This window comes from Suncus etruscus, chromosome 19 (genome assembly GCF_024139225.1).
Source record: "Suncus etruscus isolate mSunEtr1 chromosome 19, mSunEtr1.pri.cur, whole genome shotgun sequence".
NCBI lineage: Eukaryota > Metazoa > Chordata > Mammalia > Eulipotyphla > Soricidae > Suncus > Suncus etruscus.
Genome location: NC_064866.1, coordinates 14,026,372 through 14,052,873, shown reverse-complemented (window position 1 = coordinate 14,052,873; position 26,502 = coordinate 14,026,372). Strand labels below are relative to the sequence as shown.

Sequence of the window (26,502 nt, the reverse complement as noted above, 5' to 3'; positions counted from 1 at the left end):
TAGCCTTTACTAACAAATATTAGAATACACAGAGCTTGTTCTGTTTAATATTCTATAAACATAACTGGCTTTTGTTCCTAAAGTTAGGATGATGTCTATAAATTCATATCAAAGAAACTTTGATATTGTTCCCTAATGAATATTTCTATTAGCCACTCCCAAAGTCCAAGACAAACAGGGAAAAAAGCCAATTTTACTAAAAGATTCCTGCTTTCCGTTTCATTTTACTAACCCCAGTACAAATTCAGAGAAAAGCTTCTTAAGTCCTGCAGTTTCAAATTCCTTTTGTAACTCATCCAACGATGAATACTCTTTGACTTCAAATGCCAAAAACCTGCATAATACAAGAGAAACTCATGAATATGCCTAGATTTGTCAGAGTATAATTACTGATTTAGTTGCTTTTCCATCTGCAATAGTACTAAATTATACCTTTTGTGTTCTGTCTGTACTTTTGTTTCGAACAGTACACTCATCATTTTCTCTTTGCATTTCTTTCCACTTGAGTCCACATCTACTTTGGAGGTTTTCTGAAGAATCAGGTACTCCTAAATGATAAATGAGTCCTTCTGTTAAATACTTGCTATCTTATTCTGAATCTCAAAAGTCCTACTTTTAAAGGAGGCATAACCCTATAGCTATTTTCATGCAGAAAGCGTGATCTCTTCCTGAAGCCAAGAGTAAGAAAGTTAGACAGTTTTTACATACTTACAATACTGTGTTTTTATATAATTAAAGAGGGGGGGAACCGGGAGAAAATGCAGGAGCAAAAAGCAATATAACCAACCCTGTCCAGCCTTTCACATTTTTCTGGACTGGATATTTAAACTCTCTGTGACCCAATCACCATTTCTTAAAACCGTGGTCATACGGCACTTTCTTTACAGGAAAAAGAGGATGATTAAATGAGCCGATATATGTAAAGCACTTAGAGGAATGCCTGGCACATACTACTGGAACACAACATACAACCAAGCAACTGTCATCGCTGCTATTACTACTTCCATGCCGAATGTAGTTAGTGGGCACGCAGTACCAACCATTCTAAATAGAGAGCAACTGAAAATATGTTATTCTCAATTCGGATAGACAATTCTACCAAAATTTAAAAGACATTTATATAAAATGGCATTTAAGGGACAGCTGGAGGGGAAAAAAAAATCTCTTTAAATAGGATGATTCCTCTACATTAGCAGAGTTCTAGTCAGTTGAATAAATGTGTTAATTAATTGATGGATCCAATCTGAGGAACAACATCTGCAAAACAGCTGCACTGAGTCTAATGGACCCAAGATGGTTTAAAGAAAAATCTGAGCCTTTGGAGGAAATATGAGCAAGAAAATTAATTTGAAATCGTTTCATCAGTCAGCATTTCCCCCTCAAAGGAACGAATTTCAGAGCAATACTATCAATCACTTTAAAATATGTGGTTTCTTGGTCAATCCCGAATATGGGGTAATTTTTGAAATTTGTATTATTGGCGGTATCTGTCTGTAGGAATCTAGCAGTGAATCCAGATAACCAAATGCCAAACTAATTTTATGATAAGAAATTATCACTGAGAAAATCAAGTGAGTATTCTACAAATCCTTATGATGACATACTGTACAAGGTAAATCTATTTTAAATAAATTCAGACCCAACATCTCTAGAAGCAGAAAACCTCCTAAGTGATTTGTAGCTCTATTAAGATTTAAAATATAATAAGTGGTTTTCCATGTCTGATTCCATACAAAACAGGTTAGATGAGCTTAGGGTGCAAACTTAAAAAATCTGAAGATGATGACGATTTTGAAAGCAGCTGCTGAGACAAGCCAGGTGGAAAGTAAAAATTCAGTAGGAGGTGACAGGCTGACATCTCTAATGATTCGCTTCTACTCACACTACATCCTGGTTAGAAGGGACCAGCGCCACTTTCCAGGATTATAGACACCAAATTAAATTGTTAGAATATATTTTTCGCTAGAAAAAAGTTTAAAATTTTTGGCATATTACCCACAAATATACATCTTTCTCTAACTAAGAAATAGAAATAGAACAAATGTTAAGGGCACATATAGGAAGCCGAAGCTCAAAACTAATAACTGAAACAGAGAGATGTTTTTTTAATAACCGATCACTTTCATTCAATGGTCTAATTTTAAAAAAAAAATACACTCTTATTCTTCAAGCTTTGCAAGTATGTAATTGTAATTAGAAGTTTAAAACACTCTTTTAAAAAAAAATGAAGATCCATTAACATGGTAATAGTGGAAGCAGAAAACGTCTTAATGACTAATCTGCCCCATTGTTATAAAACACCCTTCGAGACACATCATTTCAGCGGAAAATGGTCAAATTCATATTCGGCGTCAAACTTTCTGGCACCTTGATACTGTGTCTATCGCCTTGCAGTAAAATCAGGATGAGTTTGCCCATGAACATCAGTCTTCCAGTCAGTCTTAAGTCAGAAGCCCATCTCTCCACTGTTTTGACATAGTTAGTCTTTGCTCTCATGTGATCGACATGCAAAAGAGTCATCCACAATGCATCATCCGCAGGTATGCCTGTAAAAGTGTTCCTTTCCCTGCCAATGCCAGCTGCTGGTTGGTTTAGAAGGTGCCTAAGATTCTGCTGAGTCCAGAGAATGAGCTCATGCATCATTGGTTCTGACAAAAATTTCTCTGCTTGCTCGAGTATCTTCTCTTTCACAAACCCACACTGGGCTCGGGTCAGATGTTCAGAATGAACTGAGATACCAGGTAGACAGGCTGGATAATTAACGGGCAAATGGAACACCAATTCCAGAGGTGTCTCTGTTTCCGCAAGTCCTTCGGCTTTTGTGAAAATTCTGAACACGGTCCCATCTGTCTCTGGAAGACATCCAAAATAATGATTAGTTGTGCATAATTTAATTTGAACGGAACACTAACAAGCAAAAAAAATCTTGTTTCAAATGTCAATTTATTTTTATGTGAAAAGCTGAATTATTTACCAAAGACACAATACAGAGGTAGGATGATGTTCACCTCATTTCCTTCAAAACTCTGCACACATTTCTGGATAACTGGGACATTCTGCCATTTACATCTTAGTGTAAAATGACACCCAGCTATCAATCGCAAGCAAAGGTGTTCTCCATCTTCCTCTTTCCCATAAATCTCTCTTTCGGTTTGTAAAAGCCCACCTGGATTATTGGATCTTCCCCCTTCTGGGACTCAAAGCAAAAGGCCATTTCATCCTTTCATCCTTTCATGATGCCATGACCATCCTTTCCTGACTGGCTTGGTTTATTTCTTCATCACTACCCTGCTTCTTCAGACCCAGCTATGTGAAGTTTATAAATATGGTGCCTAGGATGATCTCGGGATTCGTGGGTTTTTATTTTACACACTAGCATTTATTCCTGTTTTTTTTTTTATAAAGATTACCTAAAAGGTTTAAAAAGAAAAGATTTCCTGAAAGTTTTATAGTTTATATAGTCATACTTTTAATTTTTTGAGGGTGTGGGTGTTTCAGCCACACTCAGCTGTGCTCAGTCTTTATACCTGGTTCTGTGCTCAGAAATCGCTCCTGGCAGGCTGGGGGACCACATGGGATGCCAGGATTGAACCTGGTCAACCGCATGTAAGGCAAATGTTCTCCCCATTGTGCTATCACTCCAGACCCTCATCATACTGTTTTCTTCTCTCTCCAGACCTAGTAAATTCTGGAAACACCTCAAAGAAACAGTCACTTAAACATTAGATATTAAATTCAATAAAGATCATTTTGTATCAAGTCAAATTTGACTCTGGGATACTGTGTAATGCTAGCACCAGAGAAGAGGCCATGATTGATATAGTAAATGCCTGGCCCCACTTTTGCCTTACTTCAATTGTATTAGTTTTGTAGAGACTCCACTTGCACTGGGTGAATGGGTCTGAAGCAGGGGTACTGCAAGGATTAAGAAAAAAGGGGCGGGCCCGGACAGATAGCACAGAGGCATTTGCCTTGCAAGCAGCCGATCCAGGACCAAAGGTGGTTGGTTCGAATCCCGGTGTCCCATATGGTCCCCCGTGCCTGCCAGGAGCTATTCTGAGCAGACAGCAAGGAGTAACCCCTGAGCATCGCCTGGGTTTTGTTGGAAACCCAACAAAAATATACTAGACCTGCAAAATATACTAGACCTGCAAAAAGAAATGGATGAAAGAGGCCTAGTAGATATATATAGGGCACTCTATCCTCAGAAACCTGGATACACATTCTTTTCCAATGTACATGGATCATTCTCCAGGATAGATCATGTGCTGGCACATAAAACATACCTCCATAAAATAAAAAAGATAGACATTTTGCAGGCTGCCTTTGCTGACCACAAGGCTCTGAAGTTAGATGTGAACTGCAAAGGGACACAGAAGAAAAAATTTAACACCTGGAAGTTAAACAGCCTCATACTCAATAACCAGTGGGTCCGAGATGAAATCAAGGAGGAAATCAAAAGGTTCCTGGAAACAAATGACAATAAAGACACAAACTATCAGAACTTATGGGACACAGCAAAAGCAGTACTGAGAGGAAAATTTATAGCTTTGCAAGCACACATCAGGAAGGAAGAAGGAGCTTACCTGAGTAACTTAATGACACAGCTAATAGAACTAGAAAGTGCTCAACAAAAGGACCCAAAAATAGGGAGACAGAAGGAAATAACAAAGCTGAGAGCAGAAATCAACGAAGTGGAAACCCAAAAAAACAATCCGAAAGATCAACGAAAGCAGAAGTTGGTTCTTTGAAAAAATAAACAAGATTGATAGACCATTGGCACAACTCACAAAGCAAAAGAAAGAGAGAAACTTGATAACGCGTATTAGAAATGAGAAGGGGGAGATCACTACAGATACTGCAGAGATTCAAAGGGTATTCAGAGAATACTTTGAGAAACTCTATGCCACTAAATATGAGAACCTGGAAGAAATGGATAAATTTCTGAACTCATATAACCTTCCACGGTTGAATAAAGAAGAGGTAGCATATCTAAACACCCCCATCACTATTGAGGAAATTAAAACTGTAATCAAAAATTTACCCAAAAACAAAAGCCCAGGCCCTGATGGATTCACGAATGAATTCTTTCAAACCTTTCAAGAGGAACTACTACCAATTCTGGCCAGGCTCTTTTATGAAATCGAAAAAACAGGAATACTTCCAAATAGCTTTTATGAAGCCAACATCACCTTAATACCAAAACCTGATAGAGATGCTGCCAAAAAAGAAAATTACAGACCAATATCCCTGATGAACACAGATGCAAAGATCCTCAACAAAATCCTGGCGAACAGGATCCAGTGCCTCATCAAGAAGATCATTCACTTTGATCAAGTAGGTTTCATCCCAGGAATGCAAGGATGGTTTAACATCCGTAAATCTATTAATATAATACACAACATAAACAACAACAAAAATAAAAATCACATGGTCATATCAATAGATGCAGAAAAAGCATTTGATAAGGTTCAACACCCATTCTTGATTAAAACTCTCAGCAAGATAGGAATAAAAGGAACCTTTCTCAATATAGTCAAAGCCATCTACCAGAAGCCAGTGGCAAATATTATCCTCAATGGAGAAAAACTAAAATCCTTTCCTCTAAATTCTGGTACAAGACAAGGCTGTCCTCTCTCACCACTCCTATTCAACATAGCACTGGAAGTACTTGCTATAGCGATTAGGCAAGAAAAAGATATCAAGGGAATTCAGATAGGAAAGGAAGAAGTCAAGCTCTCACTGTTTGCAGATGACATGATACTCTACTTAGAAAACCCTAAAGACTCTACCAAAAAGCTTCTAGAAATAATAGATTTGTATAGCAAAGTGGCAGGATACAAAATTAACACACAAAAATCAATGGCCTTTTTATACACGAATAATGATAGGGAAGAAATGGACATTAAGAGAACAATCCCATTCACATTAGTTCCACACAAACTCAAATATCTTGGAGTCAACCTGACTAAAGATGTGAAGGATCTATACAAAGAAAACTACAAAACACTGCTCCAAGAAATAAGAGAGGACACGCGGAAATGGAAACACATACCATGCTCATGGATTGGCAGGATCAACATCATTAAAATGGCAATACTTCCAAAAGCATTGTACAGATTTAACGCGATTCCTCTAAAGATACCCATGACATTTTTCAAAGAAGTGGATCAAATACTTCTGAAATTCATCTGGAACAACAAACAACCTCGAATAGCTAAAGCACTCCTTGGGAAAAGGAATATGGGAGGCATTACTTTCCCCAATTTTAAGTTGTATTACAAAGCAACAGTTATAAAAACAGCATGGTATTGGAATAAAAACAGACCCTCAGATCAGTGGAATAGGCTTGAGTACTCAGAGAAGGTTCCTCAGACATATAACCACCTTGTTTTTGATAAAGGAGCAAAAAATCCTAAATGGAGCAGGGAAAGCCTATTCAACAAGTGGTGTTGGCACAACTGGTTAACCACTTGCAAAAAAGCGAACTCAGACCCCCAGCTAACACCATATACAAAGGTAAAATCCAAATGGATTAAAGACCTTGATATCAGAACTGAAACTATAAGGTATATAGAACTACATGTAGGTGAAACACTCCAGGACATTGAGACTAAAGGCATCTTAAGGAGGAGACAGCACTTTCCAAGCAAGTGGAAGCAGAGATAAACAGATGGGACTATATTAAGCTGAAAAGCTTCTGCATCTCAAAGGAAATAGCGCCCAGAATACAAAGGCCACCCACTGAGTGGGAGAAATTATTCACCCAATACACATCAGATAAAGGGCTAATATCCATAATTTACAAGGTACTGACAGAACTATACAAGAAAAAAACAACTAACCCCATCAAAAAATGGGGAGAAGAAATGAACAGACACTTTGAAAAAGAAGAAAAGGCAAATGGCCAAAAGGCACATGAAAAGATGTTCAACATCACTAATCGTCAGGGAGATGCAAATCAAAACTACTATGAGGTACCACCTCACGCCACTGAGATTGGCACACATCACAAGAAAGGAAAACAAGCAGTGCTGGCGGGGATGTGGAGAGAAAGGAACTCTTTTTCACTGCTGGTGGGAATGCCGTCTAGTACAACCTTTATGGAAAGCGATATGGAGATTCCTTCACAAACTGGAAATTGAGCTTCCATACGATCCAGCTATACCACTCCTAGGAATATACCCAAGAAACACAAAAATACAATACAAAAAACCCTTCCTTACTCCTATATTCATTGCAGCGCTATTTACAATAGCCAGACTCTGGAAACAACCAAGATGCCCTTCAACAGATGAGTGGCTGAAGAAACTGTGGTACATATACACAATGGAATACTATGCAGCCATCAGGAGAGATGAAGTCATGAAATTTTCCAATACATGGATGTACATGGAATCTATTATGCTGAGTGAAGTAAGTCAGAGGGAGAGAGAAAGACGCAGAATGGTTTCACTCATCTATGGGCTTTAAGAAAAATGAAGGACATTTTTAACAATATCTCAGAGACAAGAGAGATGAGGGCTGGTAGGTGCAGCTCAGGACATGCAGCTCATCACATAGAGTGATGAGTGCAGTTGCAGAGATGACTACACTGAAAACTATCATAAAATGTGAATGAATGAGGGAAGTAGAAAGCCTGTCTCGAGTACAGGTGTAGGGGGGTGGGGAGGAGGGAGATCTGGGAAATTGGTGGTGGGAATGTTACACCGGTGAAGGGGGGGTGCTCTTTACATGACTGTAATCATACAACTATAATCATGTTTGTAATCACGGTGTTTAAATAAAGATAAAAAATAAAAAAAAAAAAAAAAAAAAAAAAAAGAAAAAAGGGGCGGGCCCGGACAGATAGCACAGAGGCATTTGCCTTGCAAGCAGCCGATCCAGGACCAAAGGTGGTTGGTTCGAATCCCGGTGTCCCATATGGTCCCCCGTGCCTGCCAGGAGCTATTCTGAGCAGACAGCAAGGAGTAACCCCTGAGCATCGCCTGGTGTGGCCCAAAAACTAAAAAACAAAAAAAAAAAAAAAAAACAAAAAAAAGAAAAAGGGGCCAGAGAGATAGTACAGCTCTGGGGCATTTGCCCCATCAGCATGCGGCTGACCCAGTTTGATTCCTGGCATCCTATATGGTCCCCCATGCCTGCCAGGAGCAATTTCTGAGTGCAGAGCCAGGAGAAACCCCTGAGTGCCACCAGGTGTAACACAAAAACAAACAAACAAACAAAAAAACAAGACAAAAATAAAGGAGAAAAGCATGGATATGGGGCCCTCCAGCCTCATCGACTGAGCCCCAATCCCATTCCCCATGCCAGACTCAATCCACATGAGGGGAACTTCTGCAGATGTAGTTAACAGACAGAAATATCTATATCCAATGCTATCCAAGCCTAAGTGGGTCTTTACATCTCAAAGAGAATGGGTGAAGGGAAGAGGAAGTTAGGACAAAGTCTTAGTTTTGGTAAAAAGGGTGTGATTTCTGTGTGTTTAGCTCTAAGTGTCAGAGTCACATGAAGGTAGCGAGATGAGGAAACACTGAGAAGACATTCAACCATTTCTGGCTCCAGAAGGAAGGAGAAGAGCACACAGGATGGCAAGATGAAACACTGTTCTTTCAGATTTGCTCGACTTCCCCCCTCTACTGGGTTCCACACCACTTCACCCTACTTTTCAAAAGGTTGATAAAATCATCAGACTGATTCATTCTACAGGGGGGTGGGGGCAGAAGCACACAGATCAGAAGAGCAGAAGTTGGCAGGGATGAAGGAAGAAAATCCTTTGAAGCTGACTGGCCTCTCTCTCTTCACCCTTAACTTCTTTTGCCATGTACCCTTGCTTCATTTGTCTGCAAAGGTGAGGCAGTCAAGTCGGTTTCATTTTCATACCTGGATTGCAGCCCAACTACCTCAACCCTGGAAACCTGATTTGCAAGAAGCAATTTGCAAGAACCTAACAGAACATAAAAATGGCTTTCTGGCCATCTGATTCTATTTACATAAAAGCTGTTGTTACAGACATTGGCTCAGAGATCAGACACATCTGCTACACGGAGCTTCTTTAATAAGCGCTTTAGAAGTACCTGAAAAGCACTCCTATGTTTTATGTTTTGTTTTGGTTTGTTGTTGTCTGTTTTTTGTTTGTGATGCCAGGGATTGAGCTAAGACTTCCATGTGCAAAAATAGTACTATTTTAGACACAGGAAGGAGCCACAGTAAAGACCACATTAAAACAGCTTAAGTTGCTTCATGTAAATTCAAAATTTGGGGGTTCACAAGGATTACTCCTGGCTCTGAACTCAGAAATCACTGCTGGCAGGCTCCAGCGACCATATGGGATTCTGGGATCAAGCCCGGGTTCGCCGTGTGCAAGGCAAATGCCCTACCCACTGAGCTATTGCTCTGGCCCCTAGAATTCTTTTTTTGTATTGTTTTGCTTTGTTGTTTTTGGTTTTTGGGCCACACCCAGTGATGCTCAGGAGTTACTCCTGGCTATGTGCTCAGAAATTGCCCCTAGCTTGGAGGACCATATGGGCGACTGTGGTCCATCCTAGGTTAGCATGTGCAAGGCAGACACCCTATCACTTGTGCCACCGCTCCAGCACCTCTAGAATTCATTATTTTAAAAAAGTGTTTCCAGGACTGGAGAGATACTGCAGCAGATAAGTGACTGCCTTGCAAACTGGGTTCCATCCCAGCACCACCAGGAATGATCCCTGAGAAGGAAGCCAGGAGTCAGACCTTAGCTCTGTGGGTGTGGTCCCAAAATAAATATTTCCAGAGCCCAGAGAGATAGCACAGCGGCGTTTGCCTTGCAAGCAGCCGATCCAGGACCAAAGGTGGTTGGTTCGAATCCTGGTGTCCCATATGGTCCCCCGTGCCAGCCAGGAGCTATTTCTGAGCAGACAGCCAGAAGTAACCCCTGAGCACTGCCGGGTGTGGCCCCCCGCAAAAAAAAAAAAGAGATATTTCCAAAGCTAAGTTATTGCATTACTCTATAATCTAACACCTTCTCTTTCTACCCAATAACCTTACACACACACACATATATATATATATACATACATACACACACATATATATACACCTACCACTTACAGATATATATATCATATATATACACACAGGTATATAAATATCATATATATACCACTTACAGATACATATATATCACATATACACTTATAGCTATATAGATCACAATATAACACTTATAGGTATATATGTCAGATATATCATATATCTATATGAGATATAACCTGTGATGCTGGGCTTTGGGTGGTTGAGTGGGCTGGCTACTCCTAGTAATATCTGCCTGGTTTGGAAGCCATACTCAAAGGTACTCAGGACTTACCCTTGCCCCTGTGTTCAGGGAACATTCCTGCCACACTCTGAACACTGAGACAAGCAAGACCAAGTTTTTTCCCTGGTTATACTTTATGGAGATTGTGCACCTGTGTTCTGTTTTTACTGGATATTAGGATGCTTTGGGGGCTTTATATGAAAAATGATACGTTATCTGGGGAGTCTGGCAATGCACCAAAAGTATTCATATAAATTAATGGTAATGGCTTCTTTTTTCCATTTTGGCTTACAAACAGTTCCTTAGAAGAATGTCCTATTCTCAGTGCAGAAATCTATATTATAGATAATATATAATTATATATGTAGATTTATATAGATATTATTATAGATTATAGATTTATTATAGATTATAATCTATAATATAGATTTCTGCAGGACAAACCTTGAGCAGGATTCCTACCCTTATAAAATGGCAGGAGATGGGAGAGCCCCAAACTCTATTAGTTCCTCATACTTGATGCAGATCCAATATGTATTACATCTCCTGGGCTACCTTTACATAGCCCAACTATCCCAGGTTTCAGTCCTGGACTTCAGGGACAGGGAACATCAACATGAACATGAAATCTCTATTGCCTGTAATAGACTGTCTAAATTCATGTAGAGTCACTGTCTCCTCATTGGCTGAACCTATGAAGTGTCACAGCCAGTGCTGCAATAATTGATGCTCAGAGAATGTTTGATAATATGAAGTTAAAGATTCCTCCTAAGCAGTACTCAGGAGGCACCTCCCAATGAATTTTGGCCAACAGGGCGAGTGGTTCAATGCGAGTGGTCAAGCATACAGTTCTGTTCAGACCCAGTAAAGATGAAATTTCTTGGGCTTCCTGAGTAGAACTCTGGATATTGAGGGTTACACATGGCAATGCTGGGGAGACCATTGATGCCAAAGATCTAACTGGGGTTTAGATCAAAGATCCAACTGAGCCTGAACTTCTGTGTTGTCCTCAGGCCTACTCCCTGAGGGGTAGACTGAACTATCATGCTAAGGGTTGTAGAGAGCATGATATCCTCTTCAAAGAGTGCCTGAATTATCCAAAGTTTCAAACTTTGTCAGAAAAACGCAATTTCCACTAACAAATTCTCCTATCTCTTAGCTGTTGTTTCGACCATTATCATTTCTCATATGCTTGCATTTTCTCTCTCCTTCTTACATATTTTTCTTCTACTTACCAAACTATTTATCTCCAGTTTACATTTAAGAAATAAAAAACAAGGGGCCGGGCGGTGGCGCTAGAGGTAAGGTGCCTGCCTTGCCTGTGCTAGCCTTGGATGGACCGTGGTTCGATCCCCTGGTGTCCCATATGGTCCCCCCAAGCCAGGAGCGACTTCTGAGCGCATAGCCAGGAGTAACCCCTGAGCATCACTGGGTGTGGCCCAAAAACCAAAAAAAAAAAAAAAAAAAGAAAGAAATAAAAAACAACTAATTCTCTGAAATTATCTATCTTCATCCAGTCATCCCTCCCTCCCAACTTCCACCAAAGAGCCTGCTTCCTGCTGTATCCAGAACCCAGGGGCCTACTCCTGCAATCCCAGTTGCCAAGAAGGCCCTTATCATATTCTCTGACTACAGGGATCTTGCTTTAAGTTCTAAATATCTCTCTAGAGCTTGTGATAGCTGCCAAGTGACAGTACAGAGGATAAGAAACTTGCCTAAGAGGCTGCCAGCCCAGTATTGATCCCCACATATAGTCCCCAGAGCTTACCAGGAGTGAACTCTAAGTGCAGAACCATGAGTAAATCCTGAGCACCACTGGGTGTGACAAAAACAAAATCAAAGCCTGTTTTGCTCTGCCAGTTTTGGAAAATGATATCAATAGTACTTTGAATTAAAGTTGTGGTATTGCCATACCTAGAATTGTTGTGATTGGCTCAAATCTGCCCATTTTCTTTACGTATATATTCTTTTCAGACAGAATTTAAAAGAAAAAATCAAGTCAGAGAGTTCAATCCTGACACTATGAAAACAAAAAAACAAAAGTTACAAGGACCTTATCACATTTTATGTTATTCTGTTCTAAACATTAAGTTACCTGCTTGTAATCATAAGTCCCACAATGCAAAAATCTCAGGGGGCTAAATTATGGCCCCCAAACGTCCATGACCCAGTCTCCAGAACCTGTGAATGTCACTTTGTCTTTGCAACTGCTTACGTTAAAGATCCTAAAAGAGGAGGTCATCTGTATTATCCAAATCTTACTAGGAATAACCGCAAGTGTCCTTCTGAGAGGGAGGCAAAGGGAGCTTTTCCACAAAAACAATCACTCAAGCAAGACACTAACTTAACAACATTGAGGATGGAGCTAGACCAGAGGGCCCAAGGCTGCCAGGAATCCTACTAGAGGCTGTAAAAAGCAAAAGGAAGAATTATTTCTTGAATATCATATCTAAAAGGCAAGAGAATTTAGCTAATACAATCACAATGTTCCTAGACTTGAAAGTGATTTCAGACTTTTAACCACCAGCACTATAGTGGGAGAAAAAATAAAATGTCTGATAGAAAGCCATCACTTCTAGAGAAGCCACCAAAAAGAGAATTCAGGTGGCTAGAGAGATAGCACAGTGGTAGGGCATTTGCTTTGCATGCGGCCAACCCTGGAGGAACCCTGTGTGATCCTCAGCATCCCATTTGGTCCCCCAGCCTACCGGGGCAATTTCTGAGTGCAGAGTCAGGAGTAACCCCTGAGCGTTATAGGTGTGGCCCAACAACCAATCAATGATTCAATCAATAAATAAAAATAAAGTTAAAAAAAAGTGAACTCAGTATCTGTACCACAAAACAAGCAGTTGCTTCTAAGTAAAAATCACTCTTTCTGGGGTGGAGCGGTGGCGCAAGCAGTAGGGCATGCACTAACCTAGGACAGACCATGGTTAGATCCCCCAGTATCCCATATGGTCCCCCAAGCCAGGAGCGATTTCTGAGCACAGAGCCAGGAGTAACCCCTGAGCATCACGGGGTATGACCCAAAAGCCAAAAAAAAAAAAAAAAAAAAAAAGCCCCCTTTCTGATCCAAGCCCTGCAACACACAGTATTCTCTCTCTCCTGTGTCTGCCAAACAGACACACACAGAAAACTTCCTTCCTCATCAGGGAACTGACTGGAACAGACACAGAAGAGCCAGCCAGTCACACCTGATCAATGCTCATGTGTTTCTTTCAGTTATATTTTGGGTTTAGTCGGCAATTGAAAATCAATAAGAAAAAATCCCGACTCTTACCTTAGAAAATTGTGATGTTCATAGTTACATGTTTAGAAGAAAAACCACTTTAATTCCTCTGAGAATTGGAAAGAATTAACCTTCCATCTCCATGGTCTTGAGGACTCCCTGTCATTCCCCACACATATCTACACACCAAAGCTGCCAACTAAAATGACATGAAATGATTCCATCTCTGAGAAAACAAAAATCCAATAACACACCCCATTCTGCTAATATCTAATGTGGTAATAAAAATCACATGTTCTTTCAAAATCCCATTTTGTCTCTGAGCTTGAGAAATACATATATATATATATATATATATATATATATATATATATATATATAATTATAAAGCATTTCATACTAACATTTCTTGTCTGCCTTTACTTTATACATGCTATTCAAGTGGTCCCTTTTGTTTCAGAATTTTTCATGTCATTCACGCATCATCAGTCTTATTTTGGATTTGCTCTTTTGTTGTGAAAAGAAAACAGGTTGCTCTTACAACTTTAAGATTATAATAAAGAATGAGCAGCAGAGAAATAATGTGCTCTAAATCTAATGCTAGTCTCTTTCCTCTCTGGCCTGTCAAAATTCCAGATATTAAGTTAAACCTCAAACTTGTCATTCTCAATAAATATCTATGCCCTAAAAAAAGTTAGGCCTGCCTTAGAAAACACATTTTTCAAATTTCAAGACTATTCTCATTGCCTGAAGAAGATCCTACCACTGTTTGAAGTTCATAGATAAATTCCCTGTTTTATTATTTTTGTTTGGAGGGTGCCACCCATACAAGTATTGGAGGCTACTCAGCTTTGTGCTTGGGGAAATTATTCCCTGCAGTAATCAGACCTTTCATGTGGGCAGTCCCATTACACCTAAGCACTGACCAATTCTCAGTGCCAGGATTAAGTATGTGTTCAGCCCACTGAGCTATCTCTCCAGCCTGTTATTTTTGTTTTCTTTCTTTTTTTTGGGGGGGGGGGGGCACACCCAGCTGTGCTCAGGAGTTACTCCTGGCTGTCTGCTCAGAAATAGCTCCTGGCAGGCACGGGGGACCATATGGGACACCGGGATTCGAACCAACCACCTTTGGTCCTGGATCAGCTGCTTGCAAGGCAAACACTGCTGTGCTATCTCTCTAGTCCCTGTTTTCTTTTTTTTTTTAAACTTGATTGATTGATTGATTGATTGGTTGGTTTCGGGGCCATACCCAGCAGTGCTCAGGGATTACTCCTGGCTCTGCATTCAGAAATTGCCCCTAACAAGCTGAGGGACCATATGGGATACCAGAAATCAAAACGAGTCCCTTCTGGGTCAGCGATATGCAAGGCAAACGCCCTACCACTGTGCTATCTCTCTGACCCCTGTTTTTGTTTTCAAAATGATGTGTGTAGGGAAACTACCATTAACAGTTCTATAAATCATAATATCTCCATAAACCTAAATACAAAATTATAATAAGTCATGCTGGGACTAGGGAACTAACTCAAAGAATAAGAGCGCATGTTTCCATACAAGAGACCAGGACATAGCCAATCTCTCTAATATGGAGGGTCTAAAGAACTAGAGTAGGGAAGTAAATAGCACACAAAGACAACAGAAACTAAACTAAGCACTGGTCGATGGGATGGGAGGGGGATGTCAGAGGGAGTAGTGAAGCACACGCTGATATGTGTGTGATGCTGGAATGATTCATTCAGGAAACCCTAAATTGGCAGTTTTGCGAACCAAGATGCCTAACATAAAAATTTTAAAAATAAAATAAAAACAAAAACCAGAGTCTCCATGTTTGTAGCAGGCTAGCTCCATAGATCCACTCTTTTCTCAAAAGAGATGTAAATAAAGCCATGAAAAATATTGGGTAGGTCTTGGATGCATTGGCAAGGAAGTAAATAAGGACAAACTAAATATCCAAACCAAAGTAAACAATAGAATCAAATAGAACCAAAACTTTAACAACCTAAACTTAAAGAGGCCTGTTATCCTGGCAGGCCAGGGGGCAAAGGGTGGTGGTAAAGGATGCATTCTGGATTTATTGGTGGAGGGAGGTCAACACTGGTGTGGGAAGGCCCTGATTTGTTGTATATCAGAAATTCAACTATGAAGGACTCTGTAGATCACAATTGTTTCAGTAAAATAAAATAAAATAATAAAGAAAAATAATCACTTTACACTGGCCATGCAGCAAAAAACTGGCAATTTTTTTAATGATATGAGTTAAAGAAATATAGTAAAAAAAAGACGTGAGGGTGGCAATTGTTGTTTTCATGGGCCCAGCAAAATATGGGAGAAATAGAAAGGAAAAGCCTGGCCTAAATTACAAGGAGACCTTACCCATGAAGTATTCTGGTATAAGACCAACTCTGGGCTCCAGGCATACTAGGAAAGCTGGCAATTTTGGAAAGAGAGGACAAGACAAACCCCTGCCCTGCCAAAGCCACTACCCATTATCTGTCTCCATTACCCAGATTCACTGTTTTGCAAATGGCACTGCCTCAACACTGACCCTCTTACAAGTCCCTTCAGACACACAGATCTGACCAAGCTTCAGGTACAATGGTTTTTAGGCTGAAATAACCAGGACTTTCTGGAGTAAGTGAGGGCTCCATTCCCCCCCTCCCAAAAAAAAATAATAATCCTTCTTCCAGGAAGCCTGGCAGTCATAACCATACCTACTAATTCACTCGCCATAGGCTCACTCTTTTTCTCGAATGAAATGTAAACTAAGCCAGGTCAGAGAGATAGCACAGCGGTAGGGTATTTGTTTTGCATGCAGTTGAGCAGGGACAGACCTGGTTTTGATACCCGGCATCCCATATGGTTCCCCGAGAATGCCAGGAGTGATTTCTGAGCACAGAGCCAGTAATAACCCCTGAACGCTGCCAGGTGTGTGTGGCCCAAGAACAAAAATAAAAAATCTGATCAGAATGGACAGCTAACAATAAAAGCTTACTAAACTTTCTGCCATTGTATTAACAAATTCATTGGAGATATAATAATTTTCACAAATGTGCTTGCTATTATATTTTTTTGTTTGTTTGTTTTTGTTTTTGGGGGGTCACACCTGGCAGCACTCAGGGGTTACTCCTGGATCTACGCTCAGAAATCGCTCCTGGCAGGCTCGGGGAACCATATGGGATGCCGGGATTCGAACCACCATTCTTCTGCACACAAGGCAAAAGCCCTACCTCCATGCTCTCTCTCTGGCCCCTTTCTTTTTCTTTTTTAACATTTTTACTTCTCTCCCATTTCATTTTTTATTTTTCTCTCTATTATTTTCAATAACTTTGCTTTCACTTATTAGAAACAAGTGTATTATGATCAACTATGTCAACTATGTGATGCATTTTCTTTAAAGAAAAAAATCTAAAAGAAAGCAAGCTGGTAATTTTGGGAGGAGAGGATGAGCCAATCACCAACCCTGTCAAAACCCCACCTTCCTGCACCTACCACCCAGAATCATCGTTTTACCTATGACCCTGCCCCATGACTCCTCTATGATTCTCTTTGGAGAAACCAATCTGACTAAATCTCAGGTACTCCAGTATTTGGACAATTATAACCAGAGCTTTTTTTGGACCAAGTACAGGCACAACCACCACCCCGTACTCCCGCATCCTCCTTCTTCTGGAAGATCAGACAGATGAGAAAAAGCCTCACAAAAGCATCAGTATCAATAATAGTGCTTTGAATTCCTAGACAACTTCATTTGTTTGATGCTGTCATTCCTAGAGGAATGCATCAATTTAAAAGGATGGAAGGCAAACAAGAGCAGCTTACTAAACCTTCTGCCACTGTAGTAATCACTTCATTGGCAACACAATAATTTGCACAACTTAGCTTGCCAATGTACTTCCTTTTACTTTCTTTCTTTTTTTTCTTTCTTCTCCATTTTTAATTTTTTCTACCCTTTTTCTAGTAACTTTGATCTCACTTATCCAGAAACCAATGTATTATGGACAACTATGTCAAGTCTGTGATGCACTTTCTTTAAATAAAGTAAAATAATAAAATAAAATGGAATAAAAAATAAAATGATGTTGGGTTAGAGAGATAGTACAACAGGTAGGGCATTTGCCTCGTAAGCAGCCAACGTGAGCCTGATCCCCAATACTCCATATGGCCCCCTAAGACTACCAGCAGTGACCCCTGAGGGTAGAACCAGAAGTAAGCCCTAAGCATTGCCAGGTATGCCCAAAAATAAATACAAATATATGGGTGAAACTGCCATCAACAGTACTGTAAAACACAATATACCTCAGTAAAGGTTAAAAATATAGGGAATGGGGGCCGAAGAGATAGCATGGAGGTAGGGAGTTTGCCTTTCATGCAGAAGGCAGTGGTTCGAGTATCAGCACCCCATATGGTCCCCCGAGCCTGCCAGGAGCTATTTCTGAGCATAGATCCAGAAGTAACCCCTGAGCGCTGCTAGATGTGACCCAAAAACAAAACAAAACAAAATATATATATAGGGGACGGAGAGATAGCGTGGAGGTAGGGTGTTTGCCTTGCATGCAGAAGGTCGGTGGTTTAAATTCCGGCATCCCGTATGGTCCCCCAAGCCAGGAGTGATTTCTAAACGCATAGCCAGGAGTAACTCCTGAGCATCACCAGGTGTGGCCGAAAAACAAACAAACAAAAAAAAAAAAAAAAGTGAGTCATGGTGATGCTAGGGAGATGGTTCAAAATTGGAGTGCATGCTTTTCAGAGAGAAAGCCCAGATGTGATCTCAGGGACCACAGGTTCCCTGAACACAGCCAACAATAGTAGGCTAAAGAGTCAGGTGTGGCCCCAAAGCACTGTCATGCATGGACCCCAAGCTTTAAAAAAAAAAAAAAAAAGTTAACATAATAAAAATAAAACACTCTGCCTTAGATAGAATGTCTCGTTAATTCTATAAATTATAATGTGATTAGACTCCAAACAACAGATAATCAGACTAGAAGAACTAAATAAAAATTTTCTCATGTTCGTTTTGAAGGTTTCCCCCTATTTAATAGCCACAATTATTGGAAATTCTCTAAATGCTGTAGTAAAACAGAAGATCTTGGAAAATAAAGACAACATTTAAGAAAACCAGGTTCTCAGGGCCGGGCGGTGGCGCTAGAGGTAAGGTGCCTGCCTTGCCTGCGCTAGCCTAGGACGGACCGCGGTTCGATCCCCCGGCGTCCCATATGGTCCCCCAAGAAGCCAGGAGCAACTTCTGAGCTCATAGCCAGGAGTAACCCCTGAGCGTCACAGGGTGTGGCCCAAAAACCAAAAAAAAAAAAAAAAAAAAAAAAGAAAACCAGGTTCTCAAGACACATTAGAACAAATTGAAAAGCACTGACATAGCATTAACAACTGCTTTTCTCTTTATCCACTAGTTTTACAATTTTCAAATGCCCTCAGAGCTACACTTGAGAAAACCAACAAGCTCCAAATTTGCCAACAGATTCCGTGCACAAGATATTCTACCTTTCTCAGTAGCCTCACCCAAGTCCACACACCTAGTGTGATGTTCCAATGTTACAACTGTATTTTTAGATATGTTTAAACTGTAATTATTTACCCACTGTACTATCAATTCCAAACTTGAAAAGTAAAGCTCAAAAATGGACTGGTTTTTAGTTCAGTATTGACAAGTGCCAGGAAACAGATTTAGCAGGGTTAGCAGGCAACAGACATGATTCTTTCTGCAAAAGGGTCCAATCCAATCCGCAGATTCATGCCAGACAAGTACAAACCTCAGAAGTCACTGCGCAAACTTAGTGTATACCTGACATTTTATGATCTGTGAAATAATTTACATAGATACAAAAGCAAGACTATAGCACAACATCTGCATGACCTCCCACCTACCCACCCTTGTCCTTATCAAGAAAATGCAGCAATGGAGCAATACAAGTCTCCATCATTGCTCTATCTTGAGGTGCCTTATTCTGGACCATTTCCTGGAGTAAGAAGCCCCTCTATTAATGGAGCCTACTGGTTACTTAACTGGTTTGGAATCCATTTGCTCTGTACAATTAAGCAAAGTGTTTCCTCATCAAATAAGATGGATTGGAAGTTGGAAGTACAAGATGGCTGAGACACTGAACTGGTGAGAAGAGGAGAATACATTCCTAATCTGCCTTCCCTCAGTTCTCCCCAAAAGAGAGTGTGGGGGCTCACATAAATTGTACCCCTAAGAGAGCATTACACCAAACACCTCTCACAAGGAACATGTAATATCACTGGAAAGAGAACAGCACATGAAAATTCCTGGACATACATGAACCAAGGAAAGTTTAATCATCAACATATTCACCTTCTTCAATCTTAGGATCCTCAACACTGACCCCTTGGGTGGCCCTGAGCCTTCCTAGCAATCTTTCACCTAAAGTGTATGTTGTGTTTTTCTTCTCCTTTTCTTCTTTTAAATTGATATTGGAGGTGAGATTAAAAATAAATAAATAGGGCCAGAGAGATAGCACAGTGGTAGGATGTTTGCCTTAGACTCAGAAGGACGATGAATCCTGGCATCCCATATGGTCTCCTAAGCCTGCCAGAAGCAATTTCTGAGTGTAGAGCCAGGAGGAGCCCCTGAGCACTGCTGATTGTGACCCAAAAACCAAAATAAATAAATACTCTACAAAACTAAATAAATTGCTATTGATAGCTCCTAGGCAGACTCCTGCCAACGTTGTTTTGGTTTTTCCCCCAAAAGAACCACAGAACTAGAATCAAGTTGTTCTAGTCATAAATTGAGGGGGAAAAAAGTGTATTGTACCAGGAGCAAACAGTAACATGAACATTGAGTGGAAATAAAAAATGATCAGACCTAAATACCAAACCCAAAATCAACAACAATAGAATCAAAATAACCAATCTACAAGTGATATACAAAGGGGACCACACTAGCAGTCCAGGGGACAAAGGAGAGAGGTGTGGGATGTATGATAAGAACAGGGGTGGAGGGACTTAAAACTCTAGTGGTGGGAATGGCCCTAATTCACTGTCACTATGTACCTTAAATATAACTGTGAAAGACTTGTCACTCACATTGGTCACAATAAAAATTTAAAAAGAATTTAAAAAAATAATAATCCCATCAGGGAGCCCTCCTGACACCTGGGGCAACAAGGTAAAATTAATTTGAGGACAGGGTCAAGAGGGACAACAGGCCTTCAGAATGTTCAGTGTCAGCTTTCATCTTCTGACCTACCTACACTAATACCTGGGAGTAAGTGGTTAGTAGTCCATTCTCTGTTCACTGTGATCTATAGAGGAAGAGCTGTCAGTGCCCTGACTTCTAACTGTGAACATCAAACACCCCAATTTCAATCACTCAGTTGTTATAGTCTCCAGTGAACCTTTCAACAACAAAATGTCCTAAGTTGTTACAATGAATTCTTTCATAATTCAATTACTTATTGATGCCAGAACACGGAATTCAATTAATTAGGAGGCATGGCTTGAAAGCCACGCTCAATTTAACAGTAGATCAAGGGTTCAGAGTGTTTGAGTATTAAAAAAAATAAACTGTTTTTCTTTCTTTCTTTCTTTCTTTCTTTCTTTCTTTCTTTCTTTCTTTCTTTTCTTTCTTTCTTTCTTTAAAAAAATAAACTGTTCTTCTTTTTCTTTCTTTCTTCCTTCCTTCCTTCCTTCCTTCCTTTCTTTCTTCTTCTTTCTTTCATTCCTTCCTTCCTTCCTTCTTTCCTTCCTTCCTTCCTTCCTTCTTCCCTCTCTCCCTCCCTCCCTCCTCCTCCATCCATCCTTCCTTCCTTCCTTCCTTCCTTCCTTCCTTCCTTCCTTCCTTCCTTCATTTTTGGAGGTGTTTCCTGATTCGACAACATGGTCTTATACTCAGCAATGTATGTACCCATGACCCAGACAACTGTCACTCTATTCTGTTCAAGGTATAATGGGAAATCATAGGTTTATTTCTCCAGAAAATTCCCAGGTGAACCTTAATAATGGAATTGGAGGAAATTGATGGTCTTTTCAAATAGTCTGCCTCAGGCAGAAGTAATTTATCAACAAAAGAACTTGTTGGGAAGACAAAGACAATAAAGAATAGGACTGCTCCCCAATCAGAAGCAAGATGACAAGAAAACACTAAAATTCATCCATTCTTTTGTATGCATTAGGGAGGCCCAAACAATACTCAGGGAACCTAGAAGGCTAGAACCCAAGTTGGGGCCTCCTGCTCTTTCGCTCTTTAAGTTATGTCCTCAGTCATGTATGGAGAGGAACTGATTGAAAAAGATAGGGGACCAAAGAAACATTGGCATAAAGTCACTGGCATTGTAAACAGCGCTACATATGGTTTCCCAAGCATCACCAGGAGAAACCCTTGTGCATCACCAATGTAAAATTACTGCTCCCCACCCCACAAATAAAGTGGCTCCCGTATAATACTCTGCTGACAGCACCAGAAAAATCAAAGAGCCCAATAAACAGTGTTTAGATTAGGGTGGAGAGGTGGTAAGTGTGCAAATATTAATAAATGAAAAGAAGCCAGTCCCCTTTCTGCATGTGACTAACACAAAGGTGGATATCATGGGACTCTTCATTTTGTATAGCTTTCTTCCAACACCCAGCACATCTGCGACTACCTTCTTAAAGGCCAACCAATTTACAGTCAGAAAAACTATTTTAATAGTAACTGAAACATAATGAAAGATAAATCTCATAAACAAAACTTACATAAGGTATTTGAGAGCTAAGTAAAAACTTGAAATTACCTGCCTCGCTGGATTTGATTATTTTTTAATAAACAGAAGCCACAGAAAGCAATGATCAAAATACACTTAGTTTTCATGAAAATGAGCCCATGGAATGTGTCTAGAATAAGTTTCTAGAGGGCACAGGGCATTCCTTTGAATGTGCCAGTGTTTTCAGAAATTCAGAAATCATGTGGTGAATGGAGAGTTTGTCACTGGAAACTATTTTCCAATGAAGAAGAAAAGCCTAAGAAAGAAAAGTAATGATCATTATAGCAAAGGTTCAGGTTCAAAACTACAGCCACAAGTGTTTTCAACAATTTAGATCTAGTTGGAGTTCTAAGATTACAAAACAGGATTCTGTCCTCATTCAACTAGACAACCTGACAATCAGTATAGACTGGAAGCGGTGGAGTGATTGCCACACAGAGTGCTCAGAATGGGTTCATAAACTAGGGGTGTGCAGCTGGGGCTCTTTATTGTAAACTGAAGGATTTGGGGAAAGCTTGGTTAAAGTAGCATTCCAAGTCTTCCTAAATGCACTAACTAGGGCACACCTTCTGGGAAGAGAGACTCAAAGAGCCAGAGGAGTGGGGAAAGGAAAGGCTGAGTGTAGAGAGTGATGGAGAGGAGCAGCTGAGAAAGAAAAGGAAGTGGGCAGGGGAGCAGGGAGAGAGAGGGGCTGGAGGGGAAGGGGAGAGGTTAATAAGAGAGGAAATGAGAGGAGGGAAAGGAAGGAGAGATGGAGGAGAGGAAAGGAGAGAGAGGAGAGGAGAGAGAGGAAAGAAGAGAGGAGAGGAGAGGGGAAGGGAGAGAGAGAGGTGAGAGAGAGGAAAGAGAGAGGAGAGGAGAAGAGAGAGAGAGAGAGAGAGAGAGAGGGAGAGAGACAGAGACAGAGAGACAGAGAGACAGAGAGACAGAGAGAGACAGAGACACAGAGAGACAGAGAGACAGAGAAGAGAAGGGAGAGAGCAGATACAAGGCCAGTGGAACAGGACAGAGAGTGACAAGTGAGCTGGGGCAGAGAGGTGGGGTCAAGGGTCGGGGTCAAGGTTCAAGGGTCAGAGTTCAAAGGTCGGGTCAGCCGCTCGCAGGAGGTTTCCATTCTACCGATCCACGGAAGCCACCCCGGGGGGCTAAGACTAGCCCAATCCCCTAAATGTCTGTGCACCTCGGAGCGTCCAGCCCGGGAGAGTCACCTGAGCTGTTGAGCACCTCGCACTGTTCTCCGGGCCCGCAGAAAATGGAGGCCAGAGCCCACAGCTCGTCCTGAAAGGGCGCCGCCATGGCTGCGCGTCACTTCCGCCGCCGAGGTCGCCGCCGCCTCTGCTGCAGTGCGCCCGGATGGCCACTAGGGGGCGCGCGGTGTCACTGCAGATGTCCATGAGGCCCCACTGGCTAGTTCCTCCAGCCTGCTCTCTCCCTCCAGGGGCTACTCTGGGCCCTTTGGGTGGGTGGGGGGGACAGTGGACCTGGCAGGGTTCTAGGCCGATGGGAAGTGCATGCTGATAAGAGCATATCTTAAGATATGCCCCATTTCCTTTTCTTTGTCACCTTCTCCACTAACCTTGTGATAGAAAAATAGATGAAGGAGGGAGGGAGGGAGAAAGGGAGGGAGGGAGGTAGGGGGGAGGTAGATGATAGATAAATGATAGATACATAGATGATAGATAGATAGAAAGATAGATAGATAGATAGATAGATAGATAGATAGATAGATAGATAGATAGATAGATAGATAGATAGATAGATGATAGATAGATATAGATAGATGATATCCCATGCCTCCTGCCCCTCTTTCTTCTCCCTGCATTCCTGCCCCACTTCCTTTTCATTGTAACCTGCTCCACTAACCTTGTCCTTGCTTTCTCCCTTCTCTCCATATATATGTGTGTGTGTGTATCCCATCCCTCCCGCCCCTCTTCTTTCTCCTCTCTCTCTCTTTCTCTCTCTCTCTCCTCTTCTCTCCTCTCCTCTCCCTGCTTCCCTACCCCATTTCCTTTTCCTTGTCACCTGCTTATCTTTCTCTTGAAACTAGAGAGATAGCACAGTGGTTGGGGCATTTGCCTTGCATACGGCCTACCTGGGACAGACTCTGGTTAGATCCCTGGTACCCCATATGGTCCCTCCACTGAGCTTGCCAGAGCAATTTCTGAGCAAGAGCCAGAAGTATCACTGGGTATGGTCCAAAAAACAGTTAATAAATAAGTATATAAATGAAGAAGAAGAAGAAGAAGAAGAAGAAGGAGGAGGAGGAGGAGGAGGAGGAGGAGGAGGAGGAGAAGGAGGAGGAAAAGAAGGAGGAGGAGAAGAAGAAGAGAAGAAGAGGAAGAGGAAGAAGAAGAGGAAGAAGGAGGAAGAGGAGGAGGAGAAGGAGGAGGAGGAGAAGAAGAGGAAGAAGAGGAAGAAGAAGAAAAAGAAGAAGAAGGAAAAGAAGAAGAAGAAGAAAGAAGAAGGAGGAGGAGGAGAAGAAGAAGAAGAAGAAGAAGAAGAAGAAGAAGAAGAAGAAGAAGAAGAAGAAGAAGAAGAAGAAGAAGAAGAAGAAGAAGAAGAAGAAGAAGAAGTCAGAGAGATAGCATGGAGGTAAGGTGTTTGCCTTGCATGAGGAGGACAGTGGTTAGAATCCCGGCCCCCCATATGGTCCCCCAGGGGCAATTTCTGAGTGCAGAGCCAGGAGTGACCCCTAGCACCATTGGGTGTAGCCAAAAAAATAAATTAATCAATAAATATAAATAAATAAAGTTTAAAAATAAACCAAACTTAAACTGCTAGTGAAGTTGTTGTTTCATCATAAATTTCTAGGTGTGAATTAATAGGGGGTGAATCTGGGACTGGCGAGGTTGGTGCTAGAGGTAAGGTGTCTGCCTTGCAAGCGCTAGCCAAGGAAGGACCACGGTTCGATCCCCCGGTGTCCCATATGGTCCCCCCAAGCCAGGGGCAATTTCTGAGCGCTTAGCCAGGAGTAACCCCTGAGCATCAAATGGGTGTGGCCCAAAAACAAAAAACAAAAAAAAATAGGGGGTGAATCTGCATGGTATTTTAGAGACAAAGGGGTTAGGGCGATGATTCTAGGAATTGAGGCTCCATATTGGATTCTTGGAAATTGCCATGGCAATCCTGGGATGAATTTTATGTTTTTTATGTAAATATTTCCACCTTCTTCTTTTGGTGTCCAACTTTTGTAACCTATTAACCCAGTTGGCAGAAACAGATCAGGTTTCCGGGCTTTGTGTTCAAGTTTGAGGGAGAAAATATCTAAGCAAAGATAGGAAGTAATCAAAGATGGGAAAAGGCAGGGGAATATTTCACCAGGTGAAAGGACAGGCTATAGGCATTGTCCTTGTAAACACATAGATGTTTGTTTACAGGAAAAGCAAAATGTTTTCATTGTTCAGTTTTTCAATATTTGCACAAGGGAATATTTTTTCCAAGAAGCAGTTTTATGATTCTTGTCCCATATAGAAGATTGGTCTAGCAGATTCATTTAACTGTTCTTATGTCTTTACTGCTTTAAACAAATCTTTGGTCACTGAGATACCCCCACAGGGCTCCTTGATTTCCTTCCTCACCACCTATGATATAGTTTTCCCAACTATTTTTCCCTTTAAAATATAGGCATGTCATAATTTTTCTCTCTTTACAGCTCTTAAGGAAACACTTGTGGGGCCAGCGAGGTGGCGCTAGAGGTAAGGTGTCTGCCTTGCTAGCGCTAGCCAAGGAAGGAAGGACCGAGGTTTGATCCCCCGGCATCTCATATGGTCTCCCCAAGCCAGGGGCAATTTCTGAGCTCATAGCCAGGAGTAACCCCTGAGCATCAAACGGGTGTGGCCCGAAAAACAAACAAAAAAAAAAAACACATGTAAAAATAACAATTTTATCATTGCTAACGACATAAAACATACCCATTACATGTATATGACATATATAAACTTATGCTTTTACATAGTGTATATCTGTGCATGTGGGCGTGAAGAGGCAGAAAGAAGTAGGAAGTTGCAAAGGACTAATGACTGGAGAAGGCAGCGGTGATGAAAGTAGTGGTGGCAGCGATCCAAGTGTGGCTCAAAGTTGAACTCAGGAATGGAGAAAAGGGTGTTGACCCAACAGACAAGTTCTCTACCCTGGTGGAATTCTAGTGGAACACAAGTGGTCCACTTGAAAAGGAAAAAGTCCACTAAGAAAGAATTCTGGAGGGGCTGGAGCAATAGCACAGCAGTAGGGCATTTGCCTTGGATGTGGCTGACCTGGGA

At 41.1% G+C, this 26,502-nt stretch overlaps 1 protein-coding gene across 1 annotated transcript; it reads right to left on the bottom strand.

Annotated features, from left to right (window-relative positions):
* RWDD3 (RWD domain containing 3) lies at nucleotides 1-23,539 on the bottom strand. Its single transcript, XM_049766032.1, has 4 exons — nucleotides 23,452-23,539; nucleotides 2,368-2,852; nucleotides 433-548; nucleotides 1-334 (listed from the first exon to the last, which is right to left on the bottom strand). The coding sequence occupies exons 1-4, from the start codon at nucleotides 23,537-23,539 to the stop codon at nucleotides 220-222; spliced, it is 804 nt and encodes a 267-aa protein (XP_049621989.1). The 3' UTR covers nucleotides 1-219.
* Between the last annotated feature and the right edge of the window lie 2,963 nt (nucleotides 23,540-26,502).

Bases quoted from the DNA above. Each gene is read 5' to 3' on its own strand.
- RWDD3 (XM_049766032.1), bottom strand. From the start codon at position 23,539: ATGGCGGCGCCCTTTCAGGACGAGCTGTGGGCTCTGGCCTCCATTTTC. The intron at 2,853-23,451 runs GTGACTCTCCCG...GATGTCTTCCAG, and splicing joins CGAGGTGCTCAACAGCTCAG to AGACAGATGGGACCGTGTTC. The intron at 549-2,367 runs GTGCCAGAAAGT...TTTATCATTTAG, and splicing joins GCGATAGACACAGTATCAAG to GAGTACCTGATTCTTCAGAA.